Source organism: Ylistrum balloti, unplaced genomic scaffold (assembly GCF_031769215.1).
Source record: "Ylistrum balloti isolate Yb309-2 unplaced genomic scaffold, AGI_CSIRO_Ybal_v1 Utg372264, whole genome shotgun sequence".
Taxonomy (NCBI): Eukaryota; Metazoa; Mollusca; class Bivalvia; order Pectinida; family Pectinidae; genus Ylistrum; species Ylistrum balloti.
In genome coordinates this window covers 4,702-22,976 of record NW_026783055.1, presented here as the reverse complement: position 1 = coordinate 22,976, position 18,275 = coordinate 4,702, and the positions used below count along the sequence as shown (strand labels likewise).

Genomic DNA, 18,275 nt, shown 5'->3' with positions numbered 1-18,275 from the left:
TGTATAAGATGGAAGGGAACAATTTATTCACTGTACAGTAACATGTGTTCCGGAAAGGTAATTCATGTGTCACACAATTGATGACTGCATTCGAAAAAAGACAGGTTTGACAACAAATGTAGTTATATACTTTTCATGAAACAGTCGACATGGTACCGTACCAAAGATTACTGAAATAAAAGTTTACGACGGACGGTCAGACGAACAACGCCAGACCATAATACGTCCAGTCAAAATTATGTCTGCTATGCTAAATGAAAGATTTTTCTAACATGTCGGAAATAGAGGGTTAACTGTGAAGGATAACTCATTTGAATGGGAGCATGTCCTGAGAGCATTCCCCCACTGCAGTTTTCTTTGGTTGACTCTACTCCCTATCTACATTTAAGACTCACGGGATGTTGTCAGAGGTAAAGTCTATGTGTTTGATACCATTTAAGACACAGGAACCTATACCACCAATGGAGAGAACATCTTAATTTTGAGGATTAAAAGACCTGGCAATAACTTTGACAATCTGAAATTTCTATTGCACTTTGAGTGTTTAGCGAAAAAAACACACAGATGATTTTTGTTTATTTTGTTAATGGACTTTTCTAAGTATTTCGTAAGACCTCATGTGAAATATGCCACAGCAATCTTAACAAAAAGGAGAATGCAATCTTTGAAAAAGGAATAAATGACAGCAACCATGTTAGTAAAATCAGTAGAATCACATCTATCAAGGCTATAAGAACTGGGATTCCTTCTCTAAAGTATCATCGCTTGCAGGCTGATAAATAGTGGACCTATGCTGCATTCTGAATATTATTGATTAAAGTAACAAGGACAAACGCCTACCTCCAAATAACAACTCAGTGCAAAACCTTCAGTAATAGCACAGCAGACTGGGAACAAGAAATGCAGCTTTTCAAAGAAAGTGACGAGCAAGCAGATGAAATTGTCTGTGCTGAAATTTTAAATTCCTTCAAAATTCCTTCAACAACACAGGAAATAATTTAATATTAAGTTCGTGCTTTAATGCTTCTCGGCTGAATACTATGAACAAAAAAATCAGCTAAATGACTCCGAGGAACTCCAATGCTAAATCGGAAGAGCTCAACGACAATTAAGTAACAAGGGATGAAGAATTCAATAAATGCATGTATGTATATAGTATGTTAGCGAATAGAAACTGCCAATATTTATCTAATATTTGCATAAACTTTATTCAGAAACCTACCACTAAAAGCATCAATTGACTTTTGTCTTGATAGACATCTCTTCTATTTTGTATTTACAAATCTTATCGAACCATTCACTTTGGGCAACTGTAAATGTATTTTTCCATTCTCCAATTTGACCTGGAAAAAATGAAACATATGACTATTAATATTGGGCGAGAAAAATTGTCAAAGCAGGCTGTTTATCAGTCTATACAATATTCAATATTTCATTTTTCAAAATCTTTCAGCTTATTTTCACTTTCCCTCTGTACTATAGTTGAAACGTACTTTATTTCAATGTCATTTTAATTGTTTTTAATTAATTTATAAATTAATTTTTTTGTAAAAGTTTTTAAAAACTCAAAACCTGGTGTGTGTTATTACACCCGCTGTCACAATAACTGCTACTTGCTGATTTTCGACATCATTTGGATGAGTATTTGGGATTTATATAGTCTGTTTGGAAAACCATTACATCTATTTTCATCACGAATGTTTGTTAATATACCTTTCCTGTATATTGGAAGTCGTCCATCCTCTGTTATCTCTTTCCATCGGTCACTGGCCGGATTTACAATATTGTGTTGTTCCTTTAACTTATCGAAGCTGATGTTTTGTTCTACCTTTCTTAGGAAGTCTTCGTTGTGATCAAGCTCTAAAAACTTGGCTAACTTGACAACGTTTTCATACGTGTTCTGAAATAAAACAGGTTGAATTTCAACACGAAGAAAGGTACAAATATCAAACTATCTTAAAGTAATGACTGAACATATGATTGCTTGAAGATTTGTGATATTGAATAATTATAAAATCGAACTTCGATATTAATTATGAAAAGTTGTATTCAATTCAAAACAACATTACATTCTTGAAATCTTCATATGATAAACATAGCAGGTTTGGGCTGTTCCATTCTTCCATATCCTTGATCCAAGAAAACCATGATCCATTTCCCAGGAAACCTGAATATATATGATCAATAAAACAACAGATCATACATTAAGGACAATTAAGGCGATCTCTCAGCAGCACTAAATAAACCACCTGTCAAATACTTAGTTATAAAACTTGACAGAAACCAAGTTCATTCGCCTCTTACAATCATGCAATGGATGAATGTTTTTCAAACTCAAATTCCGTAAACTAGGGCAAAATAGGAGCAAAAGAAAGATTTACATGGGGACTTCTGAGGATAAGGCCAGGTGTTCCAGAAGAGTAAGATTCTTTGCTTCATCGACGACACCCATCACGTAAATCCTGGTTAATCCTTGTAGGTTATGTAATGAGGTATCAACAAAGGAACTTACAGGCAAACTAAAAAGCATCAAATACATCCAGATACATATCGCACAAAGAAATTTCTCAATGAGATCACTATGAAGACAGTAAAACCTCTCAATAATTTTCATCATCTGACAGTTTTTGAAAATAAAGAATAAAAGTCTCGACATGATTCATAAACCTTTTTGTCCTACTACTTCCAAATTTTACATGCAAGAAATCCTTATCGCCATGACAGTTTGCACACTTCAATACAGTTATCGAACCTTCAAATTGCCCTGTTGAAATCTTAGCCACATATTCGAAGTGTTGGATCTTTCTGAAGAGTTGTCATCCTGTTATTGTGTAGACCCCCTAAAATCTGAAACTCTAGAATGCGTCTATGTCATGCAATAAGGGGTGCGAGTGTATGTTTCTTCGACAGTATGCGATACGTTTGTGTAAGCATCCTTGAAATAACTCAATGTCTTCTCAATAGTACTAGAACACGGTCATACTGGACCAAACAGTCATTGCAATAAAGCAGTGCTAAGCTATAACAGAAAGATACAACTACCAGATTGTAAGGCTCCAAATTTAACCGCTTCTTACTAATTATGCAATGGGGTATAGCAGTGCTAGACAACGGGGGAGTACTGAAAACAGTATTGATTATGCAAGCTTCTGTTAAGACATATTAACAAAATGGCATAATAAAAAAGCATGTTTCTATCCCCTTTTTCATTGGTGCCACCCCCCCCCCAAAAAAAAAAAAAAAAAAAAGAACACAGATACTTTTCAAAAGGCATCATTGAGTAATTATGAAATACAAGTGTATATACAAATGAAATACTGAGTAGAAGACATGTATGGTAAGCTGTACCATTTGAACGATTCAGATTGGTTATAAATGAATTAAATCTTGAAAGAAAATATTTAAAACTTACATTCTTCTGTGACAAAACGTTTTAAAAACCCATCAAATGTTCCTTGGTACCCAATATCTTCCATGTTTCGCAGCATATGATAAACAGAAACCACCAAATCTTTAAGGTTGCGGGTTATGGTAATAACCTTCCCTGTACCAAGCTTCATTTCATCGGGGAGAAACCGGAATCGAAGGTGAGAGCCAAATGCTCTCGGTGTTTGCATTTCGTCTACAGTAGAAATCTCATGGAACTGAAGTAGAGTTGGTGTGCCGTAGTACTTCAATGTCCCGGTGCGCAACATCATCACGGTGTTGTAGAGCCAGTGTGTACCTTCAAAGATATCTTTCGTATTTATTTAAATTGTGAACAATCAGTACATGGTTTCACTCCCATTTGACGGTCCTTCAAGACAAATATGGTGGCCATATTGGATTTCAAATAGACCCGAAACGTAACAAGATTTGGTCAGGACTATCTCATGAACATTTCAAGCAAGTTTTAGCTGAATTCCGTCAAAGGAACTCGGAAAGAAGTTCAAAATGTACTCATGACAGCACAATCATGTAAGTTAATGATTGCAAAGTTTGACGAGGATAAAATAATACAAGTTTTTCCGCTTCTTTTCCTTAACATCTCCACCAGTTATTAGCTCATTGGCACTTATGGATATTGAAAATATTAAATTGTGCTATTCAAGATGTCGGTCATGGAGGCCATTTTCTATGTCGAACCCATTCTGAAATAAAAACTCTTGATCAGCCAAGTTCAAATCCTTTTATCACATTATGCTTTACATGTTATATTCACACAGTTTATGGTAAGTGTGGTTTAGGAACACCATGATTGCGCAATATTACGAAATGACCTTTATATCGACGCGGACGCCAAAAATTAATATGTAAAACTCTGCTCGAATTTATAGGTCAATGGTACCAGTGGAACTTAAGTTACAGATTGACCCCACCTACAGAACTTGAGAAGTTTAAAATATGTAAAGTTTAAGCAAATATACTTACCCGATTTGGGAAAGACGCCTATGAGAACATCTTCAGATCTACATTTCATTTTTGATATCTTCGAAAGTTGGTCTCGAACATTTCCTAGAACTTATGTATTGAACGCATAACCATCGTATCTTTTGTAAAAATACTTGTTGTTGTCTTCATCCGTAATGCTTACAAGCTCCATATTGAGTCTCGTCAACCTAGAATATCAAAAAAAATTTCCCCCTCAATAAAGCATAAAATAAGGAAAGAAAACAATCACCGATGCAATGGCGGAGTTTCTGACAGGATATTATAAAACTTTGATATTGACATATTGGTGGAAGAATAAAACAAAAATACCGTTAGGAAACATGAAAATCACATCTGTCTCAGTTTTGTTTTGAAAATACAACAGAAAGAATATCGTCAATTAGAGTTTATTCCACCAATCATTTGTGCTACTTATATATTTCCTTCGTGTATATGAAGGAATCATATCATGAAGCGAGTACTTTTTGTGGTATTGCTGGGTATTTCTTGTTCATATTCTAATACATAGTCTATACAAGGTGCTATACAATGGGATATGCGTTCATACTGGTCTCAACGCCAAAGAATAAACTTGGACGGGAATTATTAAGTCAGGAAATACCAGGTCCAGATGTTAGACACTGGTGTTGCATCTACACTTATAACATATAGTCGCCAACAGAACATGTTAAATAAATAAATACTTTCTTTGCGTTCTTTTAAAGCGAATTTATATCACAAAAAGAGTTAACAGACTTCTCGTAACAATAAACTGATAAGTTTGAATAGAACTCATGTAGACAACACGTGGAATACATTGAAATTAATCCTGCTATATATTCGAACAAAAAATATGTGTAGTATCAGAGCAAACGTAGTGTAACGTTAAGCCTTGGTCAATCTAAGAAAGTAATAAGTTATATCATGTACTCAGATAAAAAACAGATAGCAATATGTGCGGCTTCATTGTCCGATTTTATTTTGAAGATAACCTCTGTTCTTTTGTTTATATTGATCAAGTTTTAAAATGTAATCTGTTAAAATTACTCCGTTGAATTGTCTCATATACATCATAGCAAATGCATTATAGGAGAGTATATATTGTATATAATTTCGTTTTCTTGGGTTCACATGATGTTTTTATATGTTCACATGTATCAGCTCCATTAGTTGATGTACCTATCTTTGTGTTCTATATTTTATAACTGCGGATGTTCTAGGTCAATACAAAAGGGAATTGCACCTTTCAATACAAATTTAGAACAAGTCACGAGTCCAAAAATACTTTTGGGAAAGAAATGGACTTTTTCATAGTTATATTACTACAAAAGTCCAAACACGTTGCCATGGTAGCGACCGTTATCAGAGGTTCGCTCGATCCGTTCACCTGTGGACATTGTGTTCAAGTATACAAGAAAATGAATTAATTGTAAATAGAATATCGGAGTAAAATTCCTGGTCCGGTCTTGTTTTCAAACTTTTTCACAATTAATCCTGCATTCAATATTTTAAAACATCGCAAGTTTTATACAGAGAGAAACGCTGTTGTTACGTAAGTATTTCGAATGAAAAACATATGTTATCAGTTGCCCCAAATATGTTATCATGAAATTTTTATAATTACATGATAATTAAACTAGGTTAAAAATAAAGGCTTCCCTTTTCTAAAAAAAAAAAAAAAGGGTATGCCAATATTTTACAGCCAATTTAATTTTCTTGACAAACAGAGCTCGAGGTATGAATCATTTCTTTTATACTTTAGCAGGACAAAAAAATGTCTATTTATAGACATATGTTTGTACGATAAAGGTTCACACATGCTTAGGTTTTATGTACATGATGTTTCAGTTCATATGTAAATGCATGTATGATAATTAAGTCAGGTGATCACTGATTGGTCAGTATAATTGGCCCCTGTGCGGCTTTGATGATCCCCGTTTGTCCGACCTGGGGTCAGTCTGCTCTAGCGGGGCTATTGAAAACTCCATTTCAGCAGCATTTTTCAGACACTTTGACGCTATATTGATTTTTCAATTTTCTCTAGAAGTTTTCTTCTTATTTACAGCCTAACTCTATTATTCACCTGGATTTATTTTACAACACGTCTACCAACCACCCCATACTACTTCCCTTTAATTGGAATGTGTGCGTTCTTATCAAATCTTCTGTATATAACACACCTTTTTGTAAAGGTAGTTTTCATCAAGATGTATTTATGTGTATATAATTATGCTCGTAAAATAGTTATTCATAAGAGATATGTATGTATATTAGATAAGCAGAGTCCCGGTGCTTCCCTTTGGTCATTTTGCCTAACTGCAGGGCGCAGGTCTCCCTTGCTCCAAGTATGTCATCATGAATTTTTTATATGAACATGTTAATTAAACTAGGTTAAAAACAAATGGTTTCCTTATTCTAAAAAAGGGTATGCCAAGATTTCACAGCCAATTTAATTGTTTGGTATTTTTTTCTTGGCATTTAGAGCAAACAGAGCTCGAAGTATGGATCATTTCTTTTACACTTTAGTCGGACAAAAACATCTGTTATCAGTTGATTGATGAAGTGTGTATGTATCGAAAGATAATATGTATTTAGTTTTCGAATGAGTTTTTAATGGCTTTCAAATAAATGTTCATTATGCAATAAATGTTTACAGTATGTTTAACAGACTCATTTGATTCAAAGCATAGGAAAATTTCACACGACAACAAATCATCTCATTCGTTGGGAAATGTGTCATAAGAAATATAAATATATATCAGAAAGCGTCAGATATTTTTGTGTAAAACATTACTGTTGATCCCTACAGGCATTAAGCGAACCGTCCTGATATTTGACTTCAATGCGTAATAACTTTCATTTCGGGAATTCTGATTTATATATGTTAATGGTGAAATTTGTCACTCAAGTGTAGTACATAATTTGTGTTAAATCTTAATGTGACCGGCTGGCTTATCAGACAGATAGTTTAATTGCGGTCACCTTCGTGTCAGAATCATGCCGTGAAACATTGGCTGGACATGCTCTCCACCAGTGAGACATTAACTGTTCACGGTTTAATTGTAGATCAGTAGAAGACATTTTTCCAATCAGAATTGGATCATAATTACTTTAGGATAAACTGTAAGATCACAGCAAATAGAGTCAGTCCTGGTGTGGCCGTGGAACGAGTAACTTGTTAAGCTCGATACTCAGGCCATACATGTTATCATTGTTGTAACTTATGCTAATACTCAACATTTGTACTTGAGAACGGTTGTTGCTGGTCTTTTGTATAACATAAGGATAGTACAACATAGAGGGGTAACAATATACAATTATTTATGTAAATGAAATATAGGTAGACAAAGACATTTATAAATGTTTGTATTCACGGTAAATAATACATAGATCTTCTGACCTGATATAGTTATTAGAACATTAAACAGTGATACTAACCAACCGGCTGACCCAGGGATATTTTGAATATTTCCAGTCTGACTGACGACCTGGGGGCTGACGTGTTTAACATCTTGTAATTGGAACACATTCACCAATAACACACTGTATTAACCCTAACTCTAATATACGTAGCGAATCCTGACCTGTTTAACATATACTGACATATACTGTACCTACAAGTTATAAGCCCTTACGATAGACTAAAATATCTTACCTGCTCTTCAATACAACAACGTACAGAAGTTATAGGACTTTAGACGTATAGACTACCCTTATATTGTTATTTTAAATCCCTGCATAACAGATAAAACGAGGAGATTAGAGTGTAGGTTCGAGTGATGTAAAAACAAGTATTTCGTTATCTATAATCTGAGTGTTATCTCTGCCTGTGTCGTTTTATAACATGCAACTTTGCTGACGAATAACCTGATCGTGCATATGTAAGATCTGAAGAAAATACAGTAGGAATAAGGATACAATATCAATTAAACAGAGACTTATATATCTCGATCAGGATATATTAGTTTTGGACGATTTATGTGCCAATATCTTACAAAATCTCATGCGTTAAATTAGTAAATTAGTTCGGTGACGTTTGAGAAAGAAATGTGACGTCAAGTTGTCAAAGAATTCCCCTTCCCCTTGGGATAGTATTACGAAATCACATGCTGATTATTCCCTGGCGGAACTTGATCCTAAATTGTTGAAACTTGTGTCGAATATCGCAATTTTAAGAAAAAAATATTTCTCATATTATTCATGAATGTTTTATTCTCAGTGTCGAATCATCACTTCCCTATAATTTTCATCGACCTGCATCTTTTTAGCCCTGAATTACGAGTTTGTCCGTCAGTTGGCGACTTCACGCACGAACATCGTGATTACGGGAACATGACATTGCATATAAAATTCAACTGCGACGTGGAAAAAAAAACACAGGTTGAGGATCCAGGTTTATTGCCACCAGAAACGGCAAAATCAAAATAGGTAATTTGGAAATTATCCTACAGTTTGATGGAAAGCTGTCCATGTTGATTCATTAATAAGAAAAAAAATGTAGATAAGCATTTGATGTAGAGTGTATCCTATCTTTGATTTCCAGATATAGATGGACGTGACAATACATCGCCAACATATCAGAAAGTGAAGTTAAACTACGCTGCAAGGTCTTTGTGACATGTTTTGATGAAATATTCAGTAAAGTCAGCCTCGTAAGAAAACAAACACAAGTCAGTCAGCCAACCGAGAGGCACAGTAAGTTCACATAGGTATGCAAATATTTTGCTGGAAGATCTTACCACCAAACTCGACGATCTTGTGAATCAGTAACTCGATCTTTTTTTATAATTTCGTCCTCCGCCCTCCATCTTCTTTGACCTGGACTTATTTGTTACGAAATACGCTTCCGTTTAGCTCACAACCACATATTTGTCTTCTCACAGCAGGGAAGAACACTTCAGTACAATAATTTATGTTATCGGTATGGCCTTGATAGAATTGATAGTAAATAAAAATTTAATGTTGACGACCCAAAACCATCAGATCCTCGGTGTGTTTTCATGTTTTATCAAATACAAATGACCTGTGTCACTTACCTATTGTTCACAGTTTTTTTGTTTTTGTTTTGTTTTGTTTTGTTTTGTTTTTTTTTGGCAATCATTATCATCTATGATCATCAAAGCGTATCAAAGTCAATCTATTTAAACCAATTTCATTGCTAGAAACCCTATTCATTCTTACAAGTAAACTCCTTGTCAGAAGTTTCTTGGTTAACGTTTCCACATTTCACAGTTAGTACATGTCATTCATACATCAATATACTTCGGCAAAGGGTACGAGAAAATAACCAAAACAAGTTTGCATGTGCTTGAGTGTGGTTTAATATTCTCCAGACTAAGCGATGAGTACATTTCTGATGAAGCCATTAAAGGTTCGCTGTCATTTTCCCGTCTGAGTATGATAAGCATTTAGCACAATATTTGCATTTTGAAGACTTTCCTATGTTTGTCTTAAATGGTAGGTATACGCCATGGCATATATAATTAACACAAAAACATGTTTCTCCTTCCGGGACGTAGAAGTATAGTATTCATAGATCTATATGAAATAGTTCAATCATACCAAAAATCATTCTTCAGACCTAGCTTCGCAATTTTTTTCGCGTAAATCTGGTCGAAGTGTTCATTTTGAGCAACAGTGAACATGTTTTTCCAGTCTCCTGATTGACCTACAACAAAAAGTAACGATGAAAGATGGACTTCTCAATTACCAACGAACAGTGTCAACCATTCATGTCCTTAAAGGTTGTTCAGGTCATAGACCGTTCCAACAGCTAAGTTCTTACTAAAGTGTACAATGGGATAGCATAAGTCTAATAGAATCATATTATTGTCTTCTTACTGAATGTGTAGAGGCAACGAGGCAAGAAAGGGGTTGTTGCTTTCTGTGTAAGAGTCGATGGATGAAAGTGCCAATCAATTGTATAGCACCAATATTGTCATGAAATAACCAATGAACATAATATTGAAAGGTGCTAACAATTTGTGTCTAATGCGTAATACTTGGAGACAATCAGATTTTAAATAGCGTTACCTTTTCTGTATATTGGAAGTCGCCCTTCATCGCAAACTTCTTTCCAGTGGTCATTGGGTGGAGTTGTTTCTTTATGACTGTCTTTCAATTTTTCAAATTGGATATTTTGGGTGACAGATCGCAGAAAAACTTCGTCAAGGTCCACATCCAAAAACTTTGCTATCTTCACCACGTTCTCAAATGTATTCTGCAATATATGAGGTTGTATGTAAATATCTATATAAGCAAATTAATTTTGCTAATTAAACATCAGTTGTTTTACCGAGATAAATGAAGAAAGGTTACTGTCTGTCAAGTTGCTTCGGCAAAAGATGTTACATCAATTCAAATATTATTTGCGATGTTTTGCAAAAATCACCTTTCTGAAATCACTGTACGACAGGCATAGGCAATTCGGACTTTTCCATTCCTCCAAGTCTTTTATCCAAGAAAACCACGATCCGAAAAAATCTAATTTGAGAGAAAAATGGAAACATGTTGAAATTTAATAACTTAGTTTTCTTGAATAGTCATTTAGAGGTAAATAAGAAAAACTTTCTGCTGTGTGCGAATTTTCACTCGCTAGATCCAAGCATTTGTGTTGGTTGAAAAGTTTGGCACCATCTCTGATAACATAAACTAATAAGAGGTTCATAGCGCCTGTATAGCTCACTTGATTAGTTTCGGTCGCAATTTCTTTATCCAAACTAAGGAGTGGAATTTCGGAAGTCCAAGCCTATTCACATTGGTTCATTGTTTAATGGGCTAAGACCATTAATCTATACAAACTGACTCCCTAAATACGATGCTGTTTCAGACTATATTTATATACTGTTTTCAATATCCCTTCATCTATGATGAATGTTATTTTCTAAATCTATTTGGTCCATAATTGGGTTTGGTTTACATTGCTTAACGTCCTACCAACAGTCAGAATTATTGATAGACATCCTGTGGTGTATGCGAGGTGACTGTATATATTGTATGCATGTATTCCCTACTCTGAAATCAGCTGGTCATTCTGACAACTTAAATTGAATTATATGTAGTCAGTAAAGTTTCAGGCATAATTTCGTCAAAATCGGTTCAACCCACCTGGAGAAGGATTTTGAAATATCAACCTGATTTCCCTATTGGGATCTGCTCCTTTGCCACAATGGGGTGTTGCAAACCCATAAAATATACAAAATTGAATTCACTTCATCCAACGATGCTCGTTACCAAATTTGGGGGAAAATCCAACAAATTTCCTTCTAATTCCCCTTCACGGCCGAAAGTTATAAATTTATGACCCAAAAATCCAGAAAGGGCTTGGCTGCATATTTTCATATGACATTGAAGTATTGCGTCCATATGTATTAGAGTTGAATGTAGATAGACAATTGTAATATGCCCATGCAAGATTCCTTGTGATTGCGCAGAATTGATGCCGACTTTATAATCATACCATACTGAAGTATATTGCCAATTTATCCGCCTACTCCAACCGTTCACATTATATCGAAAACAGGCAACCCGGTATATACTGAACATGAATCAGGTGTATGGTATGTCTCGGCCAAAACACAGTACCCAGGCCAACATAGCATGGGCGAACTAAAGACAACATTAAGGCAATGTCAAAGGAGACATCAGGAAGAAAAACGATTTTTACAAAATAAAAAGATCACATCATAAATTTCGTGGACTTCGAACGACAATTCAACAGAGAAAGTTCTCTTTGGTCACCGGGAAACAGTAACTGCTTTAGTTATAATGGTGTGTGTGTGTGTGTGTGTGTGTGTGTGTGTGTGTGTGTGTGTGTGTGTGTGTGTGTGTGTGTGTGTGTGTGTGTGTGTGTGTGTGTGTGTGTGTGTGTGTGTGTGTGTGTGTGTGTGTGTGTGTGTGTGTGTGTGTGTGTGTGTGTGTGTGTGTGTGTGTGTGTGTGTGTGAGGGTGTGTGTGTGTGTGTGTGTGTGTGTGTGTGTGTGTGTGTGTGTGTGTGCGTGTGTGTAAGTGTGTGTGTGTGAGGGTGTGTGTGTGTGTGTGTGTGTGTGTGTGTGTGTGTGTGTGTGTGTGTGTGTGTGTGGAACTATGTAAATTCATATTCATAAAACTTACACTCTTCCGAGAGGAAATATTTCACAAAACCCTCAAATGTTCCTTCATATCCAACGAACTTATTCAGTTGTTGTAGCATGTGATACATTGACACCACAATGTCCTTCGGATGGCGAGTAATGGTGATCACTTTCCCTTTACCACTCTTCATCTGATCGGGAAGAAACCGAAACAGCAAGTGGGAGCCGAACGTTCTGGGAGATGGCATTTCCTCAATTAGATTGAAATCTTGGAATTCCATCATTATGGGTGTCCCGTGATATGACACGGATCCCGATCGTAACATCATTACGGTATTGTAGAGCCAGTGTGTTCCTGAATTATACAACATGATATAAAAATGAGATTTTCATCTGTCATTTGACTTTGGATATCTAACATCATTCAATGATAGGGTTAGATAAGATCCATCCCTTGTGCAGAACTGTTCCATTTTATAAGAGTTATAGAATATTATTTGTAATTGGGGTAAATAAAATCAAACAGCAGTAAAAGTGAGCCTTTTCGTTATTAGGTTATTCGACGTATTCAAACCCATTGAAATTAGATCCAGCATTAGAATGTAATATTATGGTAAAAGTATGATTTGACGAGTAAGAATTTTCAAACAGCAAAAACACCTCAGAAAATATCGATACGTCACAGGAATCTTAACTCAAAAGCAAAATCCATGAAAGGATGGGAAAATATAAAGAAAAGAAAAAGTTATACCGAGACCTCTGAAAACGTACAAGGACAGTAAGACTGGATCTTCAGAACGGGAAACCTTACCTACACAGATTTTCATAACCATTTATGGTTAACATATTTCATTTTTCTGAGCTGACACGAGGTAGGATATAGCACATCTCTTATGTTTTAAGCTGCTAATAATCGCAAGTCTTGATGTCCTGACCTGAATCATAACCTTAATGACCTATTCATTTAGTAATAATTTGTAAGTGTGTCGCTTTTGTTGTATTCTTAATGATATTATCAATGAATATTTTTTAGCATTTTTTGTTCGTTTTAATTTGTTTTATTTTAAATGTTTATATGATATTCGTTGGCCTAGAAATTATCATGTGATTCTTCCAATCTGTGTGCATTATTACAAATTTATGACACAAAATCATCTTTCTAGGTTCTTATAATAAACTTTGTATTTTGAAATAGCTTGATACAAAGAAAACAAAATATTTACCAGATTTTGGAAATGTGTAAACAAGAACATCATCCTGTTTGATTTGACGGTGTGCTATTTTATCAAGCTGGTCTCTTACATTTCCAACGAAATCGAGGGTAAACGAATAACCCTCGTAACGTTTAAAGGCATACTTGTTGTTATCTTCATCTACGATTGTAACCAGTTCCATGACGATGAAACAAATACAACTGAAACAAAACATTTAGAGTTAAACAGTTCGAATTCTTAATAAATGCGTAACTTCTATACATAAAATTTGCCGCTGAAGAGAGAGAAAATTCTATGGAAATGAATACAAACACCTAATGGCATAGTTGTTATGTCTACCAATTTTGAATTGCATTATTAGATTATGAAAGAAGAAGGGGCAGGAACTCTGCCGGAAACAGTTGAATCAATTTTTCTTTCACGAAAACACAACTTAATGTCCTGGTGATCATACCTACCAATATTAAAAGATAGCAGTTGAAACAATGGGAGGACATTTAAGTTTACGATGGACGGGCAACATGATAACAGCACACAAAAATGAGTACAGGAAAGGAGAAAAGCAAAATACGGGTAGTGAGTGTTCCGATGAGAACAGTAAATAATATTTGGTTTCAGCGTCCAAAGACGACGAATACTATAGTTTCTTTGCATGATTCCGTTATATAACTTACTGATTACGTAAGATGTGTTGTGACAAGGTATATTCCTCGAAGCTCAGTGTCCTTACCACATTATTAGTTAAGAAAATCACGCCAACACATCGTCTTAACATTAGTGCTCATGGACATTAACCATGTGTTATCCCGATCATCTGTGATTTCGTGATTAGCGACAGCATCAATATATTGAAAGTATAATAAAGACAAATAAATAACAAAATCAAAACCTTTTGCGTCCTCCGATTTGATGTCCGTGAATAAGATCCACACATATATTCTAGTTCACCTTTGTCTGTACTGATGCGTGTGTAAACACATTTTATCTGCCGTTTTTTCCTAATTCAAGGTACAAGGACAAAAATTGAATGTTTAAACTAGATTAATTTTTGCATTCAATGTTGTCTGTGGAGTTGAATAATAATTGACTCTGATATATATTTAAATTTCATCAAATAGCTAAAGACTACGATTAATTGCAAAGCAAATTTATTAAAAGATGCACAAACATTTTTTTTTAATTTTTAATGACGTTATCAGATCTCATCATCCGTAAAAAAACAGCTGTCTGTTACCTGAGCTGTTGCTAAGAAGAAAAAAACCAGGTTAAAGGAAAAGAGAGTTGAGATCCTGATGTAAACCAAAAGCATCAAGAAAACACTACCATGTCAACATAATCATAATCCAAACTTAGCGTTCATAGAACTAGGACAAAATATGAACAAATAAAGATTTACAAGGAGACTCTAGAAAAAGCACAAAGAGACCAGGTCTTCTGAAAGAGTAAACGTCTTCTGCTTCATCGACGATATCTGAAAGTGAAATTAAACGACTCTGCAAGGTCTTTGTGACCTGTTCTAATAAACTCTTTGATGAGTTCAGACTCGTATCAAAACAAAAACAAGTCAGTCAGTCGCTAAAGGAACACAGATCCCATAGATATGCCAATTGTCCGTTCGAGATCTTACCAGAAACTTGATAATTTTTTATGATTTTGTCCTCCGTCTATCACATATTTGTCATCTCACAGCATGGACGAACGCTTCAAACCATAAAGTGAGGAAGTAGAATGGGAGATATTAGAAAAAAAGATGATGTCCTCACAACAGGCAGGGTCATATGAAGACGGCGATAGATATATAGTACACCTATGTTGTCACTACTAATAAACGCATTATATTAAAACCCAAAACAGACTTTCTGTTATCGGCATGACCTTGATAAAATTGATAGTTAAAAATCATGCAGTGATCACGACCTAAAACGGATCTGATCCTGGGTGTGTTTTATGCATTATCAAATGCAAATGACTTGAGTCACTTACCTATTGTTTACAGTTGTTTGAAAGCATTTATCATCTATGATCCATAAAGCGTATCAAAGTAAATCTATTTAAACCAATTTCATAGCTAAAAACCCTATCCATGCTACTTTAATGTCTTTTCAAATAACCTGTTTGTAAGATATTTTTGGTTAAGGGTTCCACATTTCTCAGTTAGTACATATCATTCATACATCAATTCACTTAGTTCCTCGGCAAAGGGTACGAGAAAATAACCAAAACAATTTTGCATGTACTTAAGTGTGGTTTAATTTCTCCAGACTAAGCGATGAGTACATCTCTGATGAAGCCATTAAAGGTTCGCTGTCATTTTCCCGTCTGAGTATGATAAGCATTAGCACTATATTTGCATTTTGAAGACTTTCCTATGTTTGTCTTAAATGGTAGGTATACGCCATGGCAAATATAATTAACACAAAAGCATGTTTCTCCTTCCGGGACGTAGAAGTTAAGCATTCAAAGATCTATATGAAATAGTTCAATCATACCCAAAATCGATCTTCAGACCTAGCTCCGCAATTTTTTTTCGCTTACAGATAAAATATCAAAGTTCATTGACTTCCAATGAAGACTTCATGCAGCGAACATATCCTCTTGCCTGAAAGATACCTAGCACTATCTAAAAGAGACACCTTCTAGTAATCTACTTGAAGATACGCCCCTGGTAAGCATGAATGTAGTCTCCCTGTACACCAACATCCCACACGAGGATGTCATTTTACCTTGCCGTACAACATGGGACACTATGGAGAGTACACATCCTTCAACAGACAGTTGGGTATAAATAAGTTAGGTGTTCACGTTGTACGTTGTATGTCCATGTGCACCAAGATGGCACCATCAAAGGCAAACGTATTTATTGGATATTTTGAGTCAAGGCTCCATGCAGTAGCCTCCTTCCAAATCACCCAGCTTGTTTAGATTCATTGATAATTACTTAGATTAAATGGACATTCGGTCGAGTCTCTCGAGGATTTCATTTGTTAAGCGGGCGAGCACCACATGATTATCAAGTTTACCAACACCTTCGCTGTGTATCCTGTCTGACGACATCTTTAGTCGTAGTTGCTTATAAGTGAGGTCCATCTACTCAATAGGTGATATGAAATATCTCTGATCGACAGCGAATTTGATATACAGAAATAGACAAGATGAGTACACTGGAATTCCTTATCAACCAAACCCTGGGAGAGCACCTTGTATGGTAACCTTCATCCTGGTATGCGACCACTTCTGCCCTCAAATAAACTCAAGAACATTTTCACGGAATCACCAATTCAAGGTTACAGCAGACCGGAAAACAACAACCGAAACTGACCAAATTAAACATTTTTAAACAAATTAGATACATAAGACTGATATGTGTAGAGATCATTGAATAGGTTACTGGTCTTTTAATGAAACAATTTGCGGAACCACTGACTTAGCCTGGTAACATTGACTTATTAATTATCACGTGCAATGTAGTCAGTGATAGCTGGTATATTCATGGTTCACACTTATAATTAATTCAACTCAACGGTATTCGTTATTTCCCACAGCTGAAAAGATTTAATTTGTTTTTGACACATAGTGTGATTTGCAGGGAAATGAAATTTTATTTTCATTAAATTGAAAATATCGTCACGCCGTTATTCGATCTAAACCTAAATAATTACTGTAGACTTTAAGGAATCAACTCTTGTGATAGGTTGGATCAGTGGTTAATGGCAGGATATTAATTGAAGTGCCTTTCATACATAGAAGACATTAGAATTTTAACGTGTAATTTATTATGTTATTAAAGTTGTGTAGTACTGGCTGAGCTAACCGATGATGGTGCCGTAGCGTTCATAGTGGTGATTAGTGGCAGCGTGTATCCGTCACATTCCAAGTCTGTACCTCTATGGTATCTAATTAGGGGGTGGTATGCTTCTTGTATGCATATAGTGGAGATTAAATCTTGAATTTTGATTTTCAGAGACGCAGTTGATAACTGGATTTACATCGTCACCTACATGTTCTATAGTATAACAGCGTATTGTGTAGTATCGTCTTTAACGACATTCCGACATTACCGACAAACTTACTTGGAGCAAAGAAAAGTCGCAATATGACAAGATTTTCATCATCGCACTCTCCGCTTCACATGTGCGTCATTTAAAACATTTGTAAACAAGTACAGTTTACACACTAGCACAAAACAAAAAGAAAATTACTTCTTAAATATTTCAGTTTAACGACGGGGTGCAATTTCATGGCACAGATAATGATAAACGATAGGGTGCGGTTTCATGGCACAGAAAAAGATAAACGATAGGGTGCGGTTTCATAGCACAGAAAAAGATAAACGATAGGGTGCGGTTTCATGGCACACATAATGATAAACGACGAGGTGCAGTTTTATGGCACAGATAATGATAAAAGATAGGGTGCAGTTTCATGGCACAGATAACGATAAACGATAGGGTGCGGTTTCATGGCACATATAATGATAAACGACGAGGTGCAGTTTTATGACACAGAAAATTATTAACGACGGGGTGCAGTTTCATGGCACAGAAACTGATAAACGACGGGGTGCAGTTTCATGGCATATA

The 18,275-nt window shown here is 35.4% G+C and overlaps 1 protein-coding gene and 1 pseudogene across 1 annotated transcript; both read right to left on the bottom strand.

Annotated features, from left to right (window-relative positions):
• Positions 1-1,233: 1,233 nt before the first annotated feature.
• On the bottom strand, positions 1,234-4,582 carry LOC132564411 (sulfotransferase 1C2-like; annotated as a pseudogene).
• Positions 4,583-9,962: 5,380 nt separating this feature from the next.
• On the bottom strand, positions 9,963-13,876 carry LOC132564410 (sulfotransferase 4A1-like). The gene is made up of 5 exons (XM_060229062.1): positions 13,705-13,876; positions 12,522-12,836; positions 10,802-10,893; positions 10,444-10,630; positions 9,963-10,078 (listed from the first exon to the last, which is right to left on the bottom strand). Exons 1-5 carry the CDS (start codon positions 13,874-13,876, stop codon positions 9,963-9,965), a joined length of 882 nt encoding a protein of 293 aa, XP_060085045.1.
• Positions 13,877-18,275: the final 4,399 nt, after the last annotated feature.